The 27,665-nt window shown below is 36.0% G+C and overlaps 1 protein-coding gene across 9 annotated transcripts in view; it reads right to left on the bottom strand.

The window, feature by feature from the left end:
- Window positions 1-19,997: 19,997 nt before the first annotated feature.
- SNTG2 (syntrophin gamma 2) overlaps window positions 19,998-27,665 on the bottom strand; it is a 279,525-nt gene continuing 271,857 nt past the window's right edge. For all 9 annotated transcript variants that reach the window (XM_066994855.1, XM_066994853.1, XM_066994856.1 and 6 more), the window contains one exon: window positions 19,998-27,236. In XM_066994855.1, coding sequence (XP_066850956.1) covers window positions 27,105-27,236 — 132 coding nt within the window. In that variant the 3' untranslated portion in view covers window positions 19,998-27,104. The remainder of the gene's footprint in view (window positions 27,237-27,665) is intronic.

Below are 27,665 nucleotides of genomic sequence, written 5' to 3'. Positions count from 1 at the left end.
GAATAAGGAGCTTTCAACTGTATCCTTTCACATGCTTCACAAGTATCATAGGTCTCACTTCTATTCTGACACTTGAGAGACTTTCTTAAAAGTGTCAAAATGGGTCTGCTTTTTCTGCAGTTTCACAGTCCAAAATTAAAACGTTCCCATTTAGTTCAAAAAGAGCTTGCCTACAACAATTTTTATTTAAGAATCCTAACCTCTGCTCATCGGTTGTGCTTGAAGTATTTTTCAACAGCGGAATGTAAGTTGCTAGATGCAGTAAATCAATCTGTAATGAAAAATTTTAAAGGCAACATCTATTTTGTTTGTTTTATCTGATGATGTAAGTATATTTTGTATCGCAACTTGTGCTTTTAATATAAGAGTGTAAATGTTAAACTGCCCACTGAACCTCAAGCACAGTTTTACTTAGAACATGGGGGAAGTATAGGTTACACTGGACCAGTGTAGAGAAATGCAGTTGTATTCTTATTCTTACTGGAGCTCATTCAGAATCCTGTTATTGAACTTACTAGAGTATTCAGAGAAAATATCTTACTTAAAATATTATGCAATTTCAACTGTTGTTTGATACAGGGAACAGACATATTTCTCTAAATTCAGAAATACTCTTGCATTTGCACTGTAACAGCCTGCAGCCTCACCAGGCTCTCTGAGGCATTATCATTCTTATATTCAGTTCTTATAAGCAGTGGATTAGAGTGAGAGACCTCCAAGATATATCTGTGCAGCTGCAGAAGCTATTTTTGATAATAGATTATACTATTTTGCAGCATTTAGTGGCAATCCTGGGCTCTAGCCTGGTGTGAAGGACACTGTTATTATGGGTGTCTAACTTGTTGTAGAAAAATTAGTCTCTGATCTCCTCTGGCTATTAAAATTCCATGAACACTTTTGCAGAGGAGAAGCAAAAAGTGCATGTAACTATACAGTACTCTAATTGAAGTAATTTTGCTGAAGTTCCAGCTTAACATTGTACAAATAACAGCAATTAGTCTCTTTCCAGTTAGTTTAGCAAAGTGCTGCCAAGTCAAAAAAAAATTCAATAAAAAGGTTAAAGAAAAGTAGTTTACAAGGAGAATTTACTAGGGCTTCACTGATATCATGAGTTTAGTCGCTTTAAGGACTTTAAGAGGCTGTAAGGGTAAATTTGGCTGTAAAGGTAAATTCAGCTGCAAAGGAGAGTCCATTCTATTCCTTGCATCTGAATTCATGACAAGCTTGCAAAGCGCTGTTTGAAAACTCTGCCATAACTAAAGAGCAAATTATGATTTATGCGGAAGAATGTGGAATAGATGAACAATTTTTAATATATAGAAGGTCTGAAATTCAATGTCTTGATTCACAAAACAAAACAAAACATTTTAAAAATGAGACAAAAACATCTTCCATCTCAATAAAACATTGATTTCAGACCAAATTTTGTCTTTTTCAGACATATCATTTTAATGGAAAGTTTAATGGCAAGATTTCTGACTTCTTACAATGCATGTCCTTCTTGCAGAGACCACAGAGGTATCATATAATGAAGATGATGTCTTGGATTTAAGGATGGTGTGTAGATACATCATATATCATGAAGTCATAAAGCTGATCAAGTACTTACAAGGTAAAAAATGTGATCTTTTGTAACTTAACAGTAAACAAAATTTGATTTAGTAAAATAAAAATAATGACCACATAATACAATTATGGCAGACCAATTTTTGCCTGTGAATGAGGATCTCAGTGTGACTACTGACAAATACACAAGAGGATTTAAGATCCCCAAAGGAAAACTGGGAGGTGCGGGTACAGAGAGTTATTTGTTGCCATATTCAAAGTGCCCAAAGATGGGGGGTGTTCCTGTCCTCTTTTTGTAGTGTTTTGCAATGAGTGAAATATTTACAGAAACCCTGGCAGGAACCATTACACGCGGATCTCTCATGTGAGAAGCTCCTTGGATAGCAGCAAGAACTGGACCAGTGTCTTCCACCTCCTGCCTCCCAGCACTGAGTTACTGCAAAAATTCAAGCAGTGGCAACACGCTTCCATTTTGTACCCATCATGTGAAAGAATAAAAAGAGGTATTGTAGTAAAAGTGCTCAGGAAAATGACATAGATAGCTATAAAAGGAGAGGAGCAGAGAATCCTGACTGGACAGAAACTGGCCTTACAGTGAAAAGTGCAAATGCTATATACCATGACACACATTTTTTGGTATATGTATGTTCCCAGCTGTTCTTATTACCTGGTTCAGGTGTCTCAGTATGACAGCATTGGTATACCCTGTTTTGAAGAGACTTAATCTCTATCCACTCTGTCTAAAAGGCTTGAGTTTTGCTAGCTGGATATTTTTCCCAAAATCAGAGATTACATTTTTCAAGGTTGTGTTGTGCAAGTGTCTCCATGGACAAAAATGTTCCAATAACTTGTAGCAGCAGTGCTTGAATTCATTCTTACACTTAAATGTTTTCTACTGGTCTGCTTCAGTGAATTGCCTGGTAGGCTTCCCAAGCATGACATTGACATTCCAAAATTTATTATTTAACTTGAAATTATTAATTTTTTGATCGATTCAAAGATTTAGGCAACATTAGATATTCACACAGTAAGAAATCATTACAGAGATGGAATTGTGAAACAGTTTGGAGAAAGAGGTAATAAAGGGAAACACCTAGTGAAAAATTAGACTTCTATTTAGTAAATCAAGCAATAAAAGAATCTCTCAAGATGGCCACCAGATCATTAGATGGATATTCAGTAGACACATCCTACACTATAAACGCATTTTGTTAATTGAAAAACACATTTTAAAACTAATGAGATACTCAAACTGTTTTCAGCCAAGTTTATATGCACTCAAGCAAATGTGTATGCTTCTGAATTCATCTTCAAATTTTCATTAGTCTGTCTCAAATCAGGAAAGTAAATGGTCTGAAGAAGTTAAATGAAACATTCTTCACAAGCACCAATATTAAGAGGTCACACAGCACCACTCTGGGACATTTAGTGTTCAAGTGAGCCTTATGACTGTGTAGTAGAAACATCTTGGCTATCTGACGTCACGTCAAGGTTCCACAGAACTTGAGCTGTTATTGTTAATGCCCTGGTGAGTCTGAAGCATTCTGCAGCTTAATAAATAAACTCTCAGGCTGAAAAAAAAAACAAGAGATGTTACAGCTTTCTCATTTTTGTGTTTAAACATACACACGAATAAGGAACATGAGGATTACCTGGCTTGTAGCATTAAATAGTAACTAATGACAAGAATGAAACCCACCATATTTAAATGAATATTAATATAAATCAGCACTTTATGAAAGATTAAGAAGAGAATAGTTCAAATAGTTGAAGTCACAAGAGAGTCCGTGTCTCTGTGGGTACTTGTATGTAGGTGTACATATAAAAGCATATATAGATAGTCACAACAAAATAACTCATTTTTCACTAAGGTCTTCATATGTGAATTGAGGCAAAATAATAATATATACGATGGTATACTGAAAAATCCAACAAAATGTTTTTAATGCAGCCAAATAAAAGACAATATATTTGAAAATTAATTGTGTGGGTAATGTAGACATGATGGGATATTCTTGAAAACCTGTGACTCAGGAAAAAAAAAAGATATAATGGAAAAGATATAATGGAATGTCATGTTTTTGTCTGTGATAGAGTTAATTTTCTTTGCAGAGGCTCATATGATGTTGTGCTTTGGATTTTTGACGAAATCAATGCTGATAACACATGGATGTTTCAGTTGTTGCAGAGCAGTGCTCTCACACAGCCAAGGATTTTTCTGCTCCTCATGCTGCCCTGCCAGCGAGGAGGCTGGGTGTGCACCAGGAGCTGTGAGGGGACACAGCCAGGACAGCTGGCCCAGGCTGACCGAAGGGATGTCCCACAGCGTGTGGTGTCGTGCTCAGCAATAACAGCTGGGGGAAAGAAGGAGGAAGGGGGGTACGTTGGGAGTGACACAGTTTGTCTTCCCAAGAAACCATTCCATGTGATGAGCTCTGCTTCCCAGGCAGTGGCTGACACCTGCCTGGCGATGGGAAACAGTGAATGGATTCCTTGTTCTGCTTTGCTTGCACACATGGCCTTTGTTTTCCCTAGTAAACTGTTCTTATCTCATCCCATGAGTTCTCACACTTTTACCTCTTCTCCATCCCACCTGGGGAGAGTGAGCAAGTGCCTGGGTGGTGCTGAGCTGCCTGCTGGGGCTAAACCACAGCAAAGAATTATCACAGGTAAGTTTTTCAGTAGTTTTTCAAGGTAGGGCTTCACCAAGAGAAACTAATGTGTGCCCCTGAGATGTAGGAAGAGAATTAATAAAAATCATTGATCTGGTGTCAATGTATGGAATGGATAACACTATTATAAGTTCATCATATCCGCTTCTGAGGTCTGGAGATAGGGAGCAAGCTTTAACAAAAGTGAGACTTAAAGCAGTGAAGGGGCTTGGTTTGGTGAGAAAATGCTGAGAACGACATTTGTTGCGGTTGAATATTTACACTTGGAAAAAAAGAGCCCACAGGGAGCAATTTTAAATTCTGTAGAAAAAGGCTAGATACAATACCTGTGAGCTGTACTGGAGTTAAGCAACTTCATCTATGAAATAAAATGTAACTTCCAAGTAGCAAAAGCAATTAAAAGTTGAAAGACGTTACATGAACAGTGAGGAAAAAAAGAGAAGGAAAGCTTTTCATACAACCCCCAGGCATGCCTTAATTCAGGGCTCTCACGTGATTTCTCTGAGTAGCGGTAACTGGTCCTGTGGCACCAGCTCTATGCAAGAAGAAGCACAAATACAGGAACTGTACACAGTGGTGAGAAGACCCCACTCTTTCCCCATATTCTCCACACTTTAACCTGCAGATTAAATGCCCAGTACCCATCCCCTCCCAACCATCTGCTTCTGGCCCACCTCCCAACTGGAGGCAGTGAGCTCAGGCTGGGCAGCCCCCAGTCGATAACCACCTAGCTAGCTGATATTTTAACCATCAGCATGGTGCAAGGTACATAATAGTAGGCGAGCAGTTATTTATTATGGGTAACTGAGACAAGCTGGCAGATCAGCTGATATACCTGCTCATATGTATATTGCTGTAAACCACCGGGAAATTTTGCATACTGCTATGTGTACCATCACTGGAAAATATCTAAGTATTATTTTTTCTTACAATGTATCTGAAATTTCTTTACTTTTGCAGTTGATCCTTGAAGCAAAATGTAGCCCTTTCTCAGCTGATAGAAAAACAAATTTATGCACTAGTCAGCTCATTGGTATTTAACAACAGTATTTTTGCCTTCGGAGAGGATCATAGTTCCCCTCAGAAATAATGAAATTTGTTTTAATGAGAAAAAAGCACTTTGCAGAAATGTCATTTTGTGGGAAGCAGTGGTTATAGATGGTTTTTGTTAGCATAGTGGTACCATGTGCCCTCCAAAAGGACTTTGACCCTATGGTTCATTGCACTGCTAAATGCACTCATAGTAACATAAGTGTTTGTATTACTAGACTATAACCATTATAAGTCTACAGCATGTTTTGTCCTGTATTATTTTTCAGCATCTTGATACCCAGGTCTTTTTTCTAGTTTTCAGTAATGTCATCAAGGATCAAAGAGCTTCTTATCATCCAAAAAAACAAACATACAAGACATGGGTGTCTTTCATTGGTTCGTGGTACCAATGTTGTGTGGCTGAGATTGTACACGGACACTGGAGTCTCTGAATGGAAAGCTGCTGCTGTACAGTAAATTAAAGACCTGAGACACTATAGCTTTCATCTATACTACTGAAAATCTCCTATATTTCCAACCAGAATGAGTGTAGCTAAACTGCCAGTAACAAACTGCTCCTTGCTAATTCCTCAGACATGCCTACGGGTTGTTTAACAGACAATTGGCTGGCTTTGGGCAAAATCATGCCAGAGACCATTTTCACAACTTTACCACAGAGATAATCATATCTCAGATCCCCTGAAGATTTCCTTATATGTTTTAATTTACTAGCACTGAAGTAACAAAAGGGTCTTCACTAGAGAAACAGCCAGGGGAAAAAAAAAAGAAAAAAAAAAAAAAAAAGGCTCTATTCAATTTTTCAGTACAATTGAATATTGTCAACATGAAAGACGGAAGTATCTCAGACTCTTCCCTGTGTGGTAGAATACACCAAATAACATGCCCGGGCTCTCCTGATAGCCACTCTCTAAGATAAAATGAGCTTCCCAGAGCTCTAACAGGAGTACATGATTAATCAGTTTGGTTTGGGTATTCATCCACAAATAAGGACACAGTACATGACAGGACCAGTAGAAGGTTTGGGATGTGACAAAGATAATGTAATACCTTTGAAGGAGCATGAATAAAAAATCACCCCTCTGCAGGCAGAGAAGAAATTATTAATCATAGTCTGGAGTCCTGTGTTTACAATCTTCATACATCATTTAAAAACAAATAATTTTATGACACCAGGTAGCTTTTCCTAATATATATAAATCTAGAAGTGATGTTCATATTCTCTTCCCCTTGAAGCACAGAGAAGTTTAGATCCTCCACTTCTGTTCAGTCATTGAGTATTGTTACTCCATAACTGTAATAGCATCTAAGCACCTGAATTTGCATCAGTAAAACATCATCACATTTGCATGCCCATGCAAATCCACCATGATCATACAGGGCCTTAATAGCTGTGGGGAGGAAATCCTTGTCTTCCAGGTTATTAACAGGTTATTAGTTCTCAAATCTGTCTGTAAAAGATAAACACAGTGGACTTGTGGCCTCCATTGGACGACTCTTTGGGCACAGGAGAGAGCTATCCATACACAGGGGAAAACAGTGGAAAGAAGATGCTGGTGAGCACAGATCTTTTATTTCCCAGAGAACTGGTCACCAGAGGAGAGTGCCCTGATTGTCCTGAATTAACTGTCATCTCTTGAGATCTCATCCGAGACAAAGAAAAACAACTTGCAGAGGCAGTGAATATATCTGCCGTATGAAAAAGGTGATTTTTATGCAAGGCTACCACGATCTTCGTAGATGTAAAATACTCCATTGCTACATCAACATTAGCTCAGTACAAGCAAAGTTCTTGCAGCACAGGAAGCCTGTACTTTCACTGGCAGAGAGACATTAGCACAGGCTGGGAAATGCAGATGCAAGCAGGTTGAAGGGAGGTGGAAGGTGGCAGAGACAGCAGGTCTACCTTTTGAAGGGGGAACATGCAAAAAGTGGCAACAGTAATGGGCAGGAAAAGGCATAATGTTCCTGGAAGTCTGCCTGTGCCAGTAGCAGTTCTTATATGGCAGGAGGAAGCTGCCAGCAGTGATGTTTGTTTTCTGTGCAACAATCAGGCTCTGGTATACATAATTAGCAAGCAGATGGCAAGAGCCCCATGAGGACCTGAGTTTGTGATGACTTTTGCACTCCGCTGCTTGTGCCATAACATTCTTTTTAAAACAAAGCATGTGCCAGGTCTGGGTAATGGTTTAACAGATGCTTCATCTTGGTTTCAGGACAGCAGATGCAGGAAAGTTTCTCTGAGAGCCAGGAAGGAGACATTCATGAAGCTATGGATGCTCCAGTATATACAACATTGTATGGGTGTACATATACTCCTTTAGCCCTGGGTATGCCAGGGGCCTGTAGATTCATTGTGCATGTTCAAGGAGGGGGAAGATGCAGAAGAAATTTCCTTCATCCTTTCCCATGAGAGCCAATGCTTCATGGCTTCCATTATACAGTGAACTGGATGGTTTGCTCAGTTATTGGGTTGGAGAATTTGGATCCAAGATGCTGGAAGGCTGAACAGGCACAGGCACAATCCAGGGTTAGTTATATGGGACCACTTGAAGAAATCTGAAGAGTCCTGCATCAAAAATATTAGTAGTAAATATGTCCAGTAATAGTTTTGGCATCTTTCAGGGTATTTCCATCAGTTAACTCCAATAGCTTTCAAGAATAACAAGCTTGCTCAGAGAACAAACAGGTAAGAATTGGCAAAGGCCAGTTGCTCATGGGGCTTTTGGTATGCTTAAATACAATTCTGGTGTTAAAATAGCATTGTGGCCTGCCATTTAAATCTGCTTCATGTGTCAGTGTTAACTTGTCCCATGTGTAAGTCATTTTGTTCAGGTGGCTCAGCTGTTCCCACACCTGTTACAGACTGCTCTGACTCTCTGCTTTTCCTCACTATTTTCCATTCAAACCTCAAACTACTTTCTCCTCTTTTCTTCTCAGCTGTATGTTACCTCTAGCTTGTTTATCACCTGAAGTTTCACTTTGTCTCCATGTTCCCCACATCGGCCAAAACTCTGAGGCACAACTGTCTCCTTAAAGTGAGTGCACCCAATTTCTAAAGTGAGTTGGACCAGAGCCCAAATTACAACAAAGTAGCTCTGAGCATAGATAAGATGTAAATATCCTGGGAAAGACATGAAAGTCCAATCCCTTTGAGCTCATTCCCCCAGTCCTAATCTTCTTCTAGCAACTTGATGTACTTTTAATCTTTAACTCTACCAACTCCCCTGCTACAGCTGGAAATGTCTTTCCTTCCAACTTCCTTTTGCCCCAGCTTTATTCAGTATTTTTTCCATCCTGCTTCATGCTCACCCACCCCCACTGCACACCTCAAAATGCTCAATGTTAATATTTGAAAGGAGACACCACTCTGATTCTCAAACAAAGGTACAGATATTTGTCACTTTTCTAGTGCAGGACACCCACTCTCCATGTCCCCCTTAATTTTTATCTCTTACTGTCCTCATACAGATCCCGCTTGCTGACCCCATCTTTCTAGTTCTCATTTTCCAACCCATTTCCATGCTCCCACCCTCCATTTTCTACCCCCTTCTCTATCCCCTTCTCTTAATTTCCACCATATTCTTTGTCCTTATCCTACTTCTTCCATCCTGGGTCTCCTTTAGTTGTCAGTTAACCATTCTCCTGATTTCCACCACAATTTTGGATTCAGCAGGGAGGGTCTTAGGTGCTTTAAAAAACACAAAGAGGTAATACTTTGTGCTAGTTAGACAAAATATTTTTTGGTAAAATCCTTGGATTTGGTAGTGCTTTCGAGGCTGGTATAGGTTTGCACAAAGGATCTGGGGCTGCTGCTTGGTTGGGAACTACCCAGTCTGAGACCACAAAATGATTGTTCTGAAAATCCGAGCTTGTTGCAACTCCTTAGGTAAGAAGGGGTGGTCTCTTAGACCAGCTAGCTGGGTAGGTAATAAGTATTTAATGCAATGGGAGTTTCACAGATATCAAACAAGCAGTCTTAAGCTCTTCTTGCTCTACTTTTGACATAGTCAAGTAAAGTTCCCCCCTTGGATGCATTAAAGCAGCACCTAAATCATTAAACAAGGCTGCATGGGAACAAGAAAGTCCAGCTTTAAGAATACAGAAAAGTAAGACTGTCTCTTCTCTTTAATTAGTTAAAAATTAACCTACCCCAATTCTCCTGTCAGGTGCGATGCTACCAGTTCTGAGTTCATAGGCTGCAAAAAAAAGATTGACTATGACCTACTTTAATAAAAGTGAGCTGTGCAGAAAACAATTCCCATTTTGGGAAAATAAATAAATAAATCAGTCAATAAGGAAGCTTGCAACTAGCAGCAACCAGCATTAAAAATCCTAAGAACAAAATCAATGCTATAACTTTAAAATTAACCACTGTCTAAACACTTTGGCTGCAGTTGAAATAAAAACATTTTTCCCAATCTGTAGGAATTTTCTTCTCTTTTGAACTGTGTACAGCAGGAAATAATTCAGCTCTGTAGTTCCAAGCATGAAATAAAACAAAGCAGATGAAATAATTAATATAATTTAGTGCAAAGCAATTACTTCTATTGCCACGAGAAGCACAATTTACTACTACAGGGAAGTGAAAAAGTTCAGGATGTCAATATGTCACAGTAAAATACAAGATAATCTGCACATAATGCAACCTTCCACACTGCTCTGCATTTTGCATCACAGAGCCACTGGGTGAAGCACAGATGATTTCTTTAGAAAGGGGACTATTGGAGTTGGACTTGATGATCCTTATGGGTCCCTTCCAACTAGGGATATTCTATGATTCTATGATTCTATTGCTCTGGATTACACCTCCCCAGCTGAGCGTCCTGCCTGCTGGGTTACAGAAGCCTGCAACTTCAGCTGTGCTTACGCTCCCTCCCCAGCAAACCTTTCTCATCAGGAGGCCAAAAAGTGTGCCTCTTGAGTTGAAGAAGGCATCTATGACATTGCACCAAGGGCTCAGGAACATGCTGAAGCAAAGAGTGGTTGCTTAAAAATGTGCAGGCTCTTGGCAGTGACACTGCTCAAAGCCTGGCACGCTGAACGAGCCCTCTTCTAGGGACCACTGGAGTTGAAGTGCCAGACTGTTAGCCACAAGGTAGGCAAGTATTGTGGTCTGCAGCCTCTTCTTAGGAGGTATCCCAGAGGAAAGAGGGTGGATAGGAATACTAGGATACCTCAATTCAAAGGCTAAGAGATGAGGCAATTTTGAAACGTTTAAAGTATTTGCAGGTTGTTTTTGGTCACACTGTGTTGGCATTAACAAAGAAAGAATGCTTAGCTCCATTACAAGCACAACCTTTTTCTTTTAGGTTTAAATTCAGGATTTATTTTTCATTCAGAATATATTTTCTTGAAATGCTGTTATTTCCTTTAGGAAGAATTTCCTCCTACAATTAACCACCACTACCCATCAACGATTCCATGGTTAACAATATGAATATTATCTTTATGGGGGTAAGTGTAGATGATGTCTTTGTAGAAGCTAGATATACTAGAAGACTTGGAAAATATATATATATATAAAAAATGTTTCTGAAGTCCCTTTTTCCAAAGATCTTCCCAGTAGATGCTGGGCTTTGAATAATTCAAGCATAGTTGTTTGGAGGTGGATGGGCACTATGTTTTTCATCTGTTAGTGAAGCAAGGAACAATTATAGAAAAATCACAAGTTACAAATGAATTCTGCCAAGATTTGAAGGCTGTGGACTTTTTGCTGCGTAGCACCTTTGAATTCAGGATTTGAGCACTGATCTCTCACTGAAACAAATAATATGTATTGTGATCATTATGTCTCAGCAAATCTCAGCTGGCTGTATTTAAACCATGAGAAGTGGGAATGTTTCTAATTCCTTATTTTAGACTATCAACAAGGGCAAAATATGACTCTGCCTTGTTATGTATCCCTTCCTCCATACCTTGATTTCCACTGCCAAAACCGGTCTATGTGTCTGGAGGAAGATGATGCCCCCTCTCTTGATCAGGACTTCTGGGTGAATCATGGATCATACCTAGGCTTTATCATAGAAATTAGGTCAAGCCAATGATGATTTATTGAATTAAAGGTGAAATTAAGTCCAATTAGAAGACTTTCCCCTTTTATCACGAAGCCCACCAAATAACTAATGATATATAAACTTCAAATAACTGGTAACAAATCCCTTATACTTATTTTATAAATGAGGAAAACCCACTGATGAGCAATAAATTATTTATTCAAAAACATCTATACAAAATAACACTCTCAGAGATAAACACTTTTACATTTTTAAAGTGCATCTCTTCATTGCTACAATATTTGGTTTACTAATTTACACTGTACATTCATAATTTATAAAAAAAATAATTGGTGAATATTTTTTGAGTTGGATGTTAGTAACAGTGACAGAGAGCACATATTCCATTATAGAAATCACTTTTGAAGTGTGTACATATACAAACTATTAATATTCAGATTTTAAGACAACACTGTGACAATAGCAAGAGCATCACTAGAAAGTGGAATTACAGTATACTGTATGATAATAGGTCCTCTTATTATAAAAGATTATTTAAAAGTGCAAAATATATACACTCTGCCTTTATATTACTTCCTTGTTTAATCTTTACTACCTTTTAAATCATTTTCTGACTTCCTGAACTGAGCAGATAAAATTACAGTAATTTTACACTATTTACTACAACCATGCACATGTTGCAAGGTCGGAAAAAAAAAAAAAAGGAAAGAAAGAAAGAAAAGAAAGAAAAAAAAAACAAAGCTTCATACACAAAAACACTGAATTTCAGATTTTTTGTTTAATTTGCCAACTAAAATACATAAAACACATAACAAAACATCATGAATATAACTTTAGATGTGAAACATTATTAATACGAAAAAATCTTGTTAATTTTTCTTTGACAGTTAACAGATTACTCGTAAGCAGTTCCCTATGCAGTCCATTGAGGTGATCACATTTACTACATCATTTTGTTCCACAATATTTTGGCCCTCGACACAACCTTCCACTAAACTGAAAAGAAACCTGCAATATGCAAAAACTCATTAAAAAAACAACAATCATTTAATTGCCACATGACCAAGAACAATGACATTCAAACAGTCCCTATGTGATTGTATAGAACTTTAATATCCATTAGGTTTGGCTCTATTATGATATGTTGTACATTTTAGTGTATTTTTAGGACAAATCTAGTAGACTGTCAGGAAATGCTTAATAATACATGGCTATTGGTTGCAATAAAGTATACTAATTAAAATGTTTTTCTATTCTTAAAAAGAAAAAAAAAACCAAAAACCTCTGCATTTATGTTGTGTAAAGTTTAAAGCTGAAAATTTCATGCTAATTATCTGGTGTAGCTCACTTTTTTTTTTCCTGTGCCAGACATTTCAACAGACTTAATATTTTAAAATTTATGTCAATTTCTGGAGAGAAGATGATTTTTCCTTTTCAACAAAGAAAGATTTACAGGGTAGAAATGAGAATGAATGGCAGTTAGGGAGGAAACCTGAGTGTTAATGGCACCACTGATGATTTAATTCTAGATGCCCTGCATTCTTAGGGAATTCCAACAATGTCCATTGATTTTCAAAGACATGAGTCTGGAAATGGTTTAAAACATTTCCCATAAAGTATCTGAAATATTAATATCTCCTTTTCTTATTTGGCTGACAAAAAGAAGATATTAAAAATAATATACACATTTTTCATTGAACAAGAGTAAGCAGCTATCAGCCTGTTGAAGAAACACTTTTGTTATACTGTTATATGAACTTCTGATCAGTGTGAACAAACTAGGAAGTTTGTGTGATAGCCACACACAGTAGAAAAGCATTAATTTAATGATTTAAAAAAAAAACATCCACACTTCACTTCCACAATGTGTTTTTGTAGGTTTTCACTGAGAAACAGAAATCACTTTTTACTTCGCAAAAAAAGATCACATGATGAGGAGGAGGGGAAGCAGTGGCCACATATTTCACACTGATAATTTTGGGAAGTAAATTCCCGCAGCTGTATGTAGTACTTGGCTCTGTTACAGATGGTGTTTTCCACCCATAGTGGAGAAATTTACTGCAGTGTTTGAGATAGAAACTCCTCGAAATATTGACATAAAAGTACATGCGGGAATGCTATTAATATAAATTTTGGGGACACAGATATAATAACTACTTTTCTCAAACACAAAGAAGTCAGTTAGTTTTCCCTTGCTTTTATTTACCACTTTCATGAAGAATAATGTCTTTTCTCCATTTTTTTTTTTTACAGCTACGTGAAACCTGAGAATATTGTGAGGACTTTAAATCCCTTTAGTTTGAAATAATCAGTTATTTATAAAATTTTATCTTTACCAGCCTAAGACATTAGTCATATTTCTGTTGAAACTGGAGTAGTATTGGATGAATATAATAATATTATATATAATATAGTAACATATGAATATGCCAAAAAAGTTGAATTAAAATTAAAACCCACCAATCTCGCTGCATAGCATTTCATTCATTTTGTTGAATTTTCTAGTGGTGAAAAAGACAAATACAGATTCAATTATCTAAAATCATGATTTTTTTTTTAATAATTGTATTACAAATATTCAATCTTTTTAATATAATGGGATAAATATATTGACATAACCATAAAAAAAAAAAAAAAGAATGACCACTCGATGGTGTCAGGTCAAAGGAAAATTTTAAAATAAATGACATTTTGTATGTCAATACAATGGGCTAACAGAAAACTCTAAATGAGGCTAGACTCCTATCACCCTCTGTCTCTGAGAGACATAAGTACTCCAAAATGTGGGCTGGAAATGAGAAATTCTGAAGAAATTGTTTAACAGAATGTAATTTTTGGTATATAGAACAAATGAATGAAAGGCACTACACCAGATTAACAAACAGCAACTAAACACCACCACCACTAACAGAAAAGCAAGGATGTTGATATACGTGAACAAATACAGTCAAGAGCAGAAATAGGACTAGTGAATGGGCACCTGCTGCAGAGCGAGCACATGCAAAGGACGTTAGGACATATTAGGACAGCCTGCAGTGACCATCAGGGATTTGACCTCTGGAGATCATAATTTTGCTCAGTGAATGCTAATAATGTACCCCCAAATGGATGGCTGACATTATAATCTGGATAGCAGAGTAAAGAGGTATACGTTTACATGCTTCAAGAAGAGATACAGAAAGTACTTGCACTTGCAACATCTCTCACTAGAACAAAAAGCATAAAAAAGCACAAAAGATTTTATTTTCTCTGATAGGTCTGCTGTTATTTAATAATTGAGCAGTATTTCTTCTTATGCGATGTAAGGAAATGCTGTGTAATTCTCTTTTCCTGATCTTAACATTTTTGTTATCACTTACCCTGCCTACTCTAGCCAGTTTAGCAGTTCCTCAGGACATGCTCAGCATATTCCCAAGTACCTGGCTGCATCAGTTCCAGCAGAGATCACTAGCTTGCATTTTTTCCTGTTCATATCCTTTTTTTTTTTTTTCATTTAAGAGAGTCCTTCTACAGTTCAAATATCATTTTCTTTCCCACCATTGAATTCATATTTGAAATGACTTCTAAGCATCAGTGATCTAATTGACTGTTCATGGAGCAGACTATGGAGTCCTGCTCTTTATTATGAACATTGCACACATCTATGGCACAAAGAAAAGTGATTCATCAGAAATATATTACCCTGTGTATAAGAGGAGGTTAGAAGTATTTATGTATGCTTTTGTGGAGCTTTGTGGTCTACAGAAAAGTGCCTTGCAAATGCAGTTACCCTATTTACCCAAAGGTTTTACTTAAATTTTGTCTTTTTGTCTGTAATCACATGTTGTATCATGGATATTGTTTTCACACACACATGCACACAAAAAAGAGCACAAATATTAAATGTTTGAAACTGAATAGCAAGTCTTTCTAGATGAAATATACTTGTCTGTCACTGTAAATATCAAAGTAGTCTATTTTTGTTTGAACACTTTTGACAAGAGAAAACTACAAATTTTAGGCAGTGAATTAGCCCAAGATACTCCATAATTTGTTAACTCCTCTGTACGATTAGGCACCATTTTCAATGTGGAGAAAACTTGTGAGTGCGGTCATAACCGTGATAAACAAGCTGAGGAAGCACAGCTAAAACTGTGGAATAATACAGAAACAAGACAATTAGTTAACACAAAGAAAGAGGAGAATCGGACATCTCTCACTTTTAGTACATCCTGACAGTGGTTTAATTTCTGCCCTGATCTGCAGTGCTGGAAATTGTAATGAGAATCCATGCCTTTCTCCTTGAAACCTGTGCCATTATTAAAATGGAAGAACCTGGAAACATCTTTAAAATCCAGGGCCTGTTTTCAGAGATGAAGAATGACAGCTAGCAGGAAAACCGATGGGTTGAGAATTTCCCATGTGCTGGATTCTAGTCTCTGCTGTCCACTTTTCCCTATCAAGATCATTTCTCCTTTTCCTTCTAACAGCTGAGAAACATACATTCGTTTCAGAGATTTAAATACAATTCCTGGTTTCCATTCCTTTTTTTGTCTTGCACTCCTTCTCCAGGAACACTGTAATGTGTTTTTGACAAATTCTAAGCTTTGCTGAATACCTTCAGGAACTAGATGCTATAGAAAAATGTATCAGACATAGGGTCTCTCCCGCACAAAATCTGTGCTTTATTGTAACACTTCCATTGCCACCAATATTTCTGCCCCTTGGCAATCTTGTTTGTGTACACAAAGCACTGAATAAGTCACTGTGCCTTTTCCACTTCAAATCATCTGTTAATCAAATCATTTTCTGTTCAGGCCAAGCTCAGCCTTCCACTACTTGCACTTGTGCAGGGACAATTGAATTTGCCCTTTAGAGCTATTACAGGGACATCAAGTTTCCTATTCCTCACTGGGTTTCAGCAGACCGGTATTTACTGAAGTGATTCATTTTATGACGGAGAACAAGGGACCTAGCAGTCTGCTGAACACATTTTATTGCTGGGCAGTGAAATGCCTCTGTGTGTGTAGAAAACTGGGGCTGAGGCCACACTTGCTTGCTAACACCTTGCTGATGGAATGCTTTCAGAATGCTTGCCCTGTTTTGTTTCATTTTTGGTTCAAGGAAAGAAAGCATTTTTCTTCTTGGTCTGAACATAAAACTGTCCTTTACTCTCAAACAAAAATCTGAGACAAAATATGCTTATAAGAAATGGTGAACCTTTGCTTTCTAATGTGGCAGAGTGTATTTGTAGGATGTAGGACCTCCAGGAGTAAGATTGGTGATTATTCTGCATATGGGCACAAAAGAAAGAAGCATTTAAAGAAAGAAGCATTAAATAGTGATGCAACTGGTAGTCAGATGCACCAAATGACCTCTCATATTTGAAAATGTTACAGCATTACAGTTTAAAGGCTGTCTTTCCTACTCTGTATAAATATGTTGCAATGAGTACAAAATAGATGACTTAATTTGATATGATTAGAAGTTAGAATTTAGGAAAAAAAGGGATGAATTTTCAATAGACTTTTCAAGTGCATCATGCATGCTTATTTTCTTTTTCTACTTGTAATATTTGTAGATATATCTACTTATATTTGCTCTTGTTACACTAAGAATATTTTGTAGAAATTTTTCTATATTCTATATTTCTATATTCTTAATTTGTTTCAAATCCACCAGTGAAGCACACTTCTAGTGGAGCTAATCTATTTGACCCCAAAAGTCACAGGACATATTCACAGATAAATAACCATAGGTAAACAGCCTATTACACCTTAATGACTTCCACTCATCAGCTGAGGCACGGCAATCATCTAGTAGCATATTCCCAGCTCATTGCAGATATTAAGTGAAACACATTCAGTAAACAACTGCAGAGGTCTAGGAATTCAACGCGAGTCTGAGTAGATGGCAGCATATTCAGCAATTTTAATTATTAGGCCCATGGGGGGGGGGAAATCTAAATAACCACATCTGAATGAAAGACTACGTCTTTTTTTTTTTTCCCACTGCAGGATCCATTAATAGCGAGCTATTAATGGATTAATTATTAATTATTAATTAATTATAATTAATTAATATTATTAATTATTAGCTAATTAATAGGGGGAGCTGGTTAGGATTGCTGACTTCCAAGCTGTCTCTGAATGAACCCATGTGTATGTTTCATAGCCTGGTCTCCGATGTCACAAACTATGGCTCATAAAGGCACTACAGTTTTGTCTTTGTCTTGCTCTGGTTCCTAGCTATTTATCCTTTTTGAGAGCATTTTCAAAATATCATCACCTTGGTTTTTGTTAGTTGGAGGTTGCTGCTTTTTGGGAAATCCTACAGGCAGCCTGCAAACAGATTGCAAACAGCACACAGTGAATGTAGTTGGGTTATACTCTCAAGTGCTAGCGTTCGGCTTTTTAAGATCTTGCATACAGTACTTTAAAACAAGAAGAAGTCTACTTTTTTATTATTATTTTTTATTTTTTGAAGAGCTGCATCAGTTTGGATAACTCTTTCATAAGTATTTAATTCGGGTCACTGGCTTTTCCAGGTTTGGGAAATCTTAGTTGAACCCAAAATGGTAGTTCTTTTGCTTTGGGTAAGATTTTAATGTAATGAAACCATTATACGTCCAATAATGGGACATTTTGTCTTCATTATGCTAGACAAATGTTCCTTGTATTTGCAATACTTAATGAAACACCCATTCCCTCAGATTAATTTTTACTTGGAGTTCAAACTCATTAAAGTACCTCTGCACACACTCCTGGCCATTTTCAGTCTGAGATTTCAAAGAATAGTGAACCGCTGACCTGCCCTATGCAATTTTTTTTTTTTTCCATACAGTTTGAATTCCAAGCATTTGCATTTGGAGCAGATGTTTTCATGCCAAAGAACTGGTCCAATTTATCTTCTAAAAAATGCTAGTTTTGCTTTTGAAATCAAAAAGGAATGTAGGTAAATGAAGAGAAGGATGGAGCATACCATTAAAAAAATCCAAATCTTAATTTTATTTATCTTATTGTCAGCAAACCAAAAATGAAGAGAAAGAAAAATACCATAAATAAAACAAGTTGTTTTAGAACAACTGCAAAGAGCTTTTTTTCAGGCTGTTGAATTTTTTTCAGGAGAAGAGATGGGAATGCAACTATAAAAGAACAAAGATTGATTTTGGAAAGACCTATGACAAATGAACACAACATATACTCTTCAGAAAAATTAAAAAAAAAAAAAAAGTGAAATGCTGTGATAAATCAAAGGGCAATGTATATTGCAGATTAAAATGCACCAACAAAATTGAAACAACTGAATAGCATTAAGGAAAAATATGGCCCATTATTACACAAAGTTTAACATACATACACTTTCAGCCAACACACTTTTGCAAGCAGTATTAGAAAATTTGTACAGCTGTGGATGGGAGAAAAAATACTGTGATTATTAAAAATAATAATAATATTAACAAAACACAAAACAAGAAAACAAACAAAACAAACAAAAAAAACAAACACCTGTACCTTGTCCGCTTGCTTGTATTGTTAGGAAAAAAATATCAGTCATGTCAAACTAGGAGAACAATTCCTCTGAAGGCAAGGGAGCTAAGTAATTCTGACTGCAAGGAACCACTTGATGATGGCTGGCAAAGCTATTTAGATAGAGAAAGGGGAAACCTACATGCCTCTTAGCTAGATTAAGTAAAATCATAAGAAGACACATAAATGGATTTAATACTGATGAAAAGGCACCTATTGTTGAGGAATGCATGCTAATTAGCAAAAGAAAAGATGTATGGTACTGCTGTGTCTAGAATCCACCAGACAAGAAAGGAGTATGGTGCAAGATTTTCCAAGGGGAATAAAAAAAATAAAATAAAAAGAATGAAAGAATATTTTAAAAAAGATTCACAAAAGGAAAATGTCCATAAAAGGAAGAGAAAAGCCTTGTTTACACCCTTTTTATATGAACATTCAAAAACTAAAGATTACAGGGTTGTTTTATGACTTACTGCAGAACTTTCTCTACAGGATATAAAAAAGGGTGTTTGAGAAATGTATTAAGAAAGTAAAATGAAATGCAAAAAATATTGAGAGTTGAGAGAATAGAAATGGATAATGTGGCAACAGAAGGCATTAGAATTATTTGGCATGTATTTTATAGGAAATTATTACAGTCAAAATGATTGTAATAAAAAACAACAACACACATTTAAGAGTATTTTGAGATCTCTTTCAAATGAAAAATTTTAAATGCAAAATGAAGAAACAGGCAGCTAAATAGCAGGACTGGTAAGAAGTTAATTCTGTACAAGTTAAATGACCACAAACTCAGAATTTGGCACAGTTTATGGCACAGAATGATAGTATTCTCACCTACAGTATACAGTAGTATACAGTATATTAAAATTTGAAACTCCACAGTGCCTTGATCCAAAGAAAGGTGAAGGGCAAAAGAAGTAGAACTTTAGTTTTGAATCTAATTCCTTTTCCTCTCATCCTACTATAATATTCTGGTGATGGGGAGAAATACATCTGTGATAATTCTAAAAATGATGATAAAAACACCATTGGCTTCCAGGAAGAACTAAAGCCCAGAAGTGGTTTTGATACTGCAGGGCTTCAACCCTGCAGCTGTTTAATATTTCCTACTTCTCTCTGACTGCATGTATTTACAAGTACATACAGAATACTAAGCATGCAGGTAAGTGCTAGGGCTTTGGTGGTGACCAATGTGTTTTTAGTAGCAGACAGGTGGGAAAAAACACAGCGTTTACTACAAAAACTCTTCTTTGCAGTACTGTATAAAGCTAGAACACAAGGCATATGCAAACCATAGAATTTCCAAAAGTCTCATCTTGGTATGAAACATTTAAGAAAAACATTTAAGAAACAATTTTTTCTTCCTTCCTGTTTTATCCAACAGCAAAATAATCTAACTAAACGCATTGGTTCAGTAAAGGATTTATGCTCTAAAACACAGGGAAAATTTTATCCCTAAAGCCAATTAAATATTCATATTAAATCAGCCAGGGAATATTTGTCCAACTTCTGTGCAATAAGAAAACAGCGAGCTGATTATGTACTCTGTTTATGGATGTTTTAGGGTGTACTAAAGGGCTGTAGTTTAGCTCAGCTCTGAATTTTAATTGAACAAACTGCTTAAAGACACAGTAAAAGGTCTCTAATATTTTTGTTATGTGTAGCTTGATGTTATAAGAGTCAGTGTATCCCCTGAGACATAGAACCAATCTACAAATTAATACAATTTCTACTGCCTCATTTTAGAAATATTTTCTACTAAGCACTAGGTAGTAACTGCTGGCTGGAAAAGTAGGCTAAGTTCTTTCTCTTTCCTCACCCTCACTCCAGACTTGTTTAAGGGGATGACAAACTTCTGGTTTATACTCCGTTCATTTCACGATTGTTCTACTTTATTTTCATAATCCTCCAACATTGTTCAGTGTAGGACAGGCAATGGAGAAGGATGAATATCTTTTCAGAACATGATTCAGCCCACTGGTTTTAGGCATCCATAACAGGTGGGATTAAAGCACTCTCTGCAACTGCCAGTGTCTTTTCACTTATTATGAGTTGAGACAGCTGACTAACAGAGACCGGACAACTAATTTCTCCATGAATTCATTAATAAGCATCATGTATCATGTTTCTATCATATTTGAAAATTTAGGGACATGTAAAAACCTGGCAGCTTCCTAGCATAGAAATATAACAGAAATAATGTTCCAATAATAACTTTTAACTAGGAAAGAAAAATAAAATCCTCCTCACATTTAACTTCCTTTCCCTTTTTCCTATTCTGGCAATCCTACAGACTATGTCAGACTGTCATGATTATGACAGTCATGATCAAGTTAGTGTTACAGAAAGAAAGAATGAAGCACTCTCACAGCTCTAACAGTAATAAAAATATTAAATACATGAACATTAAGTATCTTTTCAGTTAATTGTTCTTGTAAATCTGTCTTATTTCTAGTAAAAAAGATGATTTCATCATTAAAGTAAAAAAAAATAAAAATAAAATAAATTCTGTATTGAAAACAAACCAAACCAAACAACAATAAAAACAACAAAACCCTCACTAACAGAATTTCCCTCCAGCCCCCACTCACCTTCTCTAGAAATTAAAAGATTTTGACTTTGGGAAAAACAAAATAAAAAGAAAGAGCAATGCTTTCCCTAGAAATTAGCACGTCAGTGTTTACAAGAGCAGAAGGCTCTTGTGCAGCCCAGTTTCCTGTGTAGCTTAGACCCTTCTGCCACTCTCAATTCCCAATGTAGTGACATTTACACAATATATCATGCTTTTTCCAGAGCCTGTGATGCATCTAGACTGAGGTATGAACACCTGCATAACTGTAATTCCCATAAGGCATCATAGCAGCCTTTCCAAATAAAAGATTACAGTTTTCTGTCCAAGTAGTCTGAGTTTGATTTCTCACTGAAAAGTCAGCTTTTTTTTTTTTTTTCCTGCAGGAATAAACCCCTTTACTGACAATGAAGGCAGCTGTGCACCAAGGCAATATTAGAAAAGAAAACAGTTTTTCTCCCTGCCTGTATTACTTAAAATTGTGTATCTTTTTCTCATTTTTCAGCTTAAGTCCTATTTAAGTCACTTGGAGCCTGTTCATCAACAGCAGTGGATTTTGCCTCCAGTCCATAGGACTTAATAACTTGAAATTTAATGAAAAGATTTTACTTGTAGAGTTCTTCTGGCTGAACCAGATTAAAATACATCTTCAATTTCATCTTGCATGCAACAGAAATCCTTTTTGTACTTTCTAATAAATTTACTACAAGGTCTTTTACTTCACATCAGATAATCTCTTCTCTACATGCTTCAACAAAAAAGTATGTAAACATTCTTGAAGCATACATTAAGAAATTAAATAGATGATTACATGATATGTTTTACATTATTTTCTTTGAAATAGCTCCCTATTCAGCAGATATAACTCAATGGCAATCAACTTAAAGTAAGAGGACTACATGAAAGAATTTCTCTATGAAATCTCGAGAGTGATAGATACTTTCAGCTTGTATGTTTACGTAAAGGAGACATTTAAGACTGCACAGTCTGTCCATCCTTCCCTTGCCTCCATTTTTGTAGTGCTTTGATCCATTTCCTATACATTGGAAAGAGGGACAGAAATCACCGCTGTCTTCTCTTCACCTCTCACGTAGGCATGGAGGAAAGGGATTCCTTCCTAATGTCCATCCTCTTTGATGCACTTTGAATATTGCAGTAGAGGTGATATTCAGGTGGGTGGGGAAGTGTTGCAAAATACCAACAATAGAAGCATTTATGGAAATCTACTTAAAAAGATCTTCAGGCATTTGTAAATAATGCTTATGCCACTACAAAGATTAGACTATTAAAGGCTTTGTGGAAAAGCATGCCTTGTTGGAAGTTACCTATGAATTAATGTAGTTCAGACAGAAAACAGGTGTTAGATTTACAATTGCAATATCTGTCAGAGTCTATCCCCTCCTGCCCGCCCCTAAATAATAATAAAAAAAAATCTTGTTTGAGCTTCAAGCTTACTGGTAAAAGAGTGGCTATTACTCTGAAATACTTTCTGTTTTTTAAGATCCTAGTGTGAAAAGAATTAGGTCAGATATCCAGAACTTGAGCTTTGGCTGGATCAGCACAGCTTCAATATTATAATTCTATGCTTTATATCTATAATCAAAAATAAATATAAATAATATAGGTCAGCTACACTGGGTGAGGCCCTGCCTCCACTGAAGTCAGTGAGAATCTATAGCAACATCTAAATTTATAACTAAAATTGTCAGGGCTTATTTTCTATCCCTGAAGCCATCTGGCATGGTCTGAACACATCACCTCTATTAAAGTCTCCCTTGTTTTAAACAGGGTAGGCACAACCAAGACATTTACTGGGAACAGACCTGAGCTCACTCAGCTCATGACTGTGCACAGAAATTTTCTGCAGATTTCAATTAACATTGATCAAAGAATGCCAGGAGTTGTTTTAACAAATCTACAGTACAGTTCAAGTCCAGTTCCCAAGTCCAGTTCCCATAGCACTTAGAATATATATCACTGACGTTAAATCCATGGCACAAGTCATTTACTCAGTATCATGTTTCCAAGTGGAGTCATATTTAGTTTTGAGCTTAAATTAAAGACATAATCAGGACATATAGAAAATACCTTGGTTTTACTACATTTTTAATCATGAGTGGCTATCTTGATTTTGTGATGTTGCACAATTTTCTAATATTTCTGTGTGTCTTTACTTGGCCTTCTGTTTAGAGCTCTGCTGTAGCAAATGCCTCTCTCCTCCTACCCCTTACTCAACTCTGGCATCACTTTGTCTTCCTGGAAAAAAAACAAGAGGAAACTGTACACAAATGAATAATGAGGTAGCAAAACCACCAAGTACAAAACAAAGTATATTAAATTTTGTTTTCAGTTTTGATTATTAAGTAAATATTTGACATTCCAGCTGCCCAGATACCATAAAACATCTGTCCTCTGCTTCAGTGATTGATTCTTTCGGGATGACTGTGGAAGGTATGTAGCCACCAACAGATCTATTTACCATTTGTGGATCCTACTGTTTTGGGGTCTTCAATGAGCTGAAAAGTAGTGACAATAGTGATGATATCCGATGGCAAAAAGTATATACATGTTATATTACACACACTGTGAAGGTGATGATAAAATAATACGCTTTAACGACATAAAAAAATGTAACAAATAAACATAAGACACCAAACAAATTGGTAGTGTAACATTTTCACATATGACGTATGATGCCCTGTTAAGAGAACTACAAAGAAATCCAAGGTCCTGGGGAAGTCCTATACAACCCATATCAGAGCTGAATAACAAGCTCTGTGTTAGCTTTTCCCAGGCTCTGCCAATTTCCTCTGAAGGCTGGCCTTTAGTCCCTGCTTTGGGATTGTTGCAGAATGTGAAGGAAAGGAAAAAGAGAGTGAGCTAACAAGAAATTTCAAGTGTCTCTTTAAAAACATCTTTGGAGAATTATTTCTAAAATACAGCCCTAAAATCCAGTGGGTGAACTGCTAAGAACTTTTTCTCTTATTTTGCTAGAGATTGATTTGCACATATCAGAAGAAAAATCCTATCTTGCAAAAATGGTAGAGAACGTTACAAAAAGACTCTTAACAGAATTTAGGAATTCCCTCAAACAAGTAAGAAAATTCCTTCAAATAAATATAAGCAACTTCATATAATAATTCTGAAGGTGGCTAATGAAAATATGCAATATCCAGATGCACTTGACAAATAAATAAATAAATAAATAAATTTACAAAACTGTTCTAAGGAAAGGAAATGCAGGATTCTGATGGAGAGAGACAAATCCTTAACAGAAAAATAAATAGAAGTGTTTTGAAAAATATAACAGATAATCACATATTTTGAAATGAGAAACTGAGAAATAATTTGCAAGCAAATGTGTGTTGTTGAGAATAATCAGTAATCTCCAAGTGTAAAATAAAAGGGGCATGGGAATGAATTGTCAAAATGAAATACTAGAGGCATCCTTATAGTTATTTCCAAGAAATTGTTCTTTACCAGAAAGTTTATTGTATTGACCTCTAATGTTAATATTATTAAAATTCATAAATATAGTCTTAACTGCATCTTGTATTTGCAATTAGTTTGATATTGACTTTTTTCATTCTACTCGTATGGACTTTCTAAACTTTCTGAATAATGCTTACTCTGAATTGCAGAACTTTTTAGGACAAATGAAAGATTATTTAATAAATTGAACTTAAATTCTTTTAAGGTTTTAATTACAGTATTTGGAGATATATTCTTTTTTTGTTTTGTTTTTGTTTTTTCCTAGTGCTGAACTTTGTATATAAGGGAGTAACAGTAAAACAGAGGAAGAATTCCATCATTCTTCAAACTACAGTCACTCTGCCATCTATAATTGTTCACACTAATAACTGGGAATTGACTGTAAAAAAGCTATCATTTGTGTTAAAATCTCAGTAAGCACAAAAAGCTGAAAATTAAAAGGAAAGCTGAAAATTAAATGAAATATTTTCAATAAAAGCATGTTTGAGAAAGACATCTTTGAAAAAAAGTAATATAAAATTTAGATGCTATTTGTTTATAATGGTTATAAATATGTATTTACAATTAATAAAAATATTTCTCAGTTTTGCTAAATAGTGTTTTAACAGTAGCTAGCTCTTCTACTACGCCTCTTGCAAACATTAGAGCTGTAAACAGCACTAGAATTGCTAACAGCATCCCTAATATTGAAATTCTCTCAGGATACCACTTTGCAGTAGGCAATCATTATGGTAGGATCAAATCACCTTCTTTTGACACTTTATTTGTGCATTAGCTTTAAGTGGACAGATAAGCATCCCTTTAAAGTAGGTGCCTAAGGCCCACTGCAATCTGCTCTACCTGCCTTACGATAAAGGAGGAAGCTCTCTGACTAAATTTGAGTACTGAAGCTATGTAAAAAGACTCCTCACCTGAGAGCTTTTAAAGGCACATACCTTCTTTCCTTAGTATACAGTGATTTTAGGCTTTTACTTTATCAAGACACTTTCCTATACTCCTAAAATATAGGCAGGGCTTTGATCATTTTGATCCATACTCATTGTATATATTTAGGATATTCTTCTTGCTTGATTTCTTGATTGTGTGCTTTTTTTTTTTAATTTCTTAGGGAAAAACAAAACAAAACAAAACAAACAAACAAACAAACAAACAAAAAAACACAAAGATATTGCCTGATGCTGACTCAAAACTGCACTTAAGAACAACTGAGACTTCCATGACAAGTCTAGAATACTTGGCATCACTTACCACTAAGATTAAAATGTCTTCCCTTTAAAATTTTTCAGTATCAGGATGTTTTCAGTAGCTGTGCAAGTAAAAAATTGATTTCAATAGGAATGTTAGGAATATGCTAAAAGTAGAGCTGTCTTATTTTCTTAGCAAGGAGAAACTCTTTTCATTTGTATTTAAGCATGTATGTAAATCAGGGTTAGAGGTGAAGGAAAAAAAAGTTAGGTGGGCTAGAAAAATCTTTATGTCCAGCTATCACCCTACTGACAGCATCCTCTGCGAAGCAAAGAAGTCACTGAAGAATGTCTGCAACCATACACAGCATCGCATCTGAGGCTAATGTCAAGGCAATCTATGAATGATTAGATGATTGATTCATGGAAACATCAATAATATATCAGAAAACCCTACAGGTCGGTGCTTATAGTTATGTCAAATGCCTGCTTATGCCTTTTCCCCAATCTCAAATAGAGTACATCATGTTTTGCCCCAGCTAACCCTCAGGCCTCCAAAGAACTGGACTAAGGAATTATACTTTTCAAACATACCAAAGCAAGATGAAAGATCAATTCTTATTGCAGTTTTCTAGAATAATTAGTTCTTTTCTACAGTGAGGGCTGCAGCAATTTTCAAAATGCACTTAAGAGGCCAAACTTTGGACACATGCTTTTCAAACGTTAGTCCATGTTTTTATCTGATAAGGGGGGTTATGTGTGACCATAAGAACAGAAATCAAAATGACACCACAAATGTTATTGAATGAATATTTGCTCAGAATTTTACATTAATGCCGAAGACAACAAACTGATTCAGTTTGACTTAATACTTGTTAACTCATAGATTCAAAATTTTGAACAGATTGTGAAAACTGTTAACATTACAGATAACACAACTATAGACTTCTTAGAAAATCACAAAGTTGCAATATTGTGCATGAAATAACTACTTTCTTTAAGAAAATAATTTATTTTCCATAATCACAACATATAGTCTTGTATCAGTTACTGTACATATATTTTCTTGCAATGCTCTGGCTGTCTATGAATACTGGATCCACAGATGCCACTTTTGCTGCTATAAAGGAGTGAATACAGTGTAATACTGCCGTCAAATCCTGAAATTCAAGTTCCTGAAAGAGGAAGCAAGAGAAAAAAAGAGAAAACGTGATTTCATATTCAGGTCTATAACCTTTTTACATAAATACAGAAAAGACTAATCAGCAAATGGCAATTGACTTTAAATGAAAATTTGAACCTTTAAAGGGAACTGTAAATTTAAAAGTGCTAAGAATAAAAGATGGATATCCATACCTCGTTCACTGGAAGTGCAGTACGTCAATTTAATTTTCACCCTCTGCTGCTTTATTGTTTACATTTCACTCAGCTTAGGCAATGAGAGCATTCAGCTTGCAAGAACATTTAAATATCACTCCATGTTTTAAATTATTTGAAAAGTTAAAGATGTTTGGGAATGATGTGGTCTCAAGTCTCAACCAGGGGAGGCTGATGAGGACACATACCTTGGCAGCCTCTGAAGGAAGGAAGCTAGGAGGACAGAG

This window comes from Anser cygnoides, chromosome 3, assembly GCF_040182565.1.
Source record: "Anser cygnoides isolate HZ-2024a breed goose chromosome 3, Taihu_goose_T2T_genome, whole genome shotgun sequence".
Lineage (NCBI taxonomy): Eukaryota > Metazoa > Chordata > Aves > Anseriformes > Anatidae > Anser > Anser cygnoides.
Note: the sequence above shows the minus strand (reverse complement) of the source record. Positions and strands in the feature narration are given on the sequence as shown.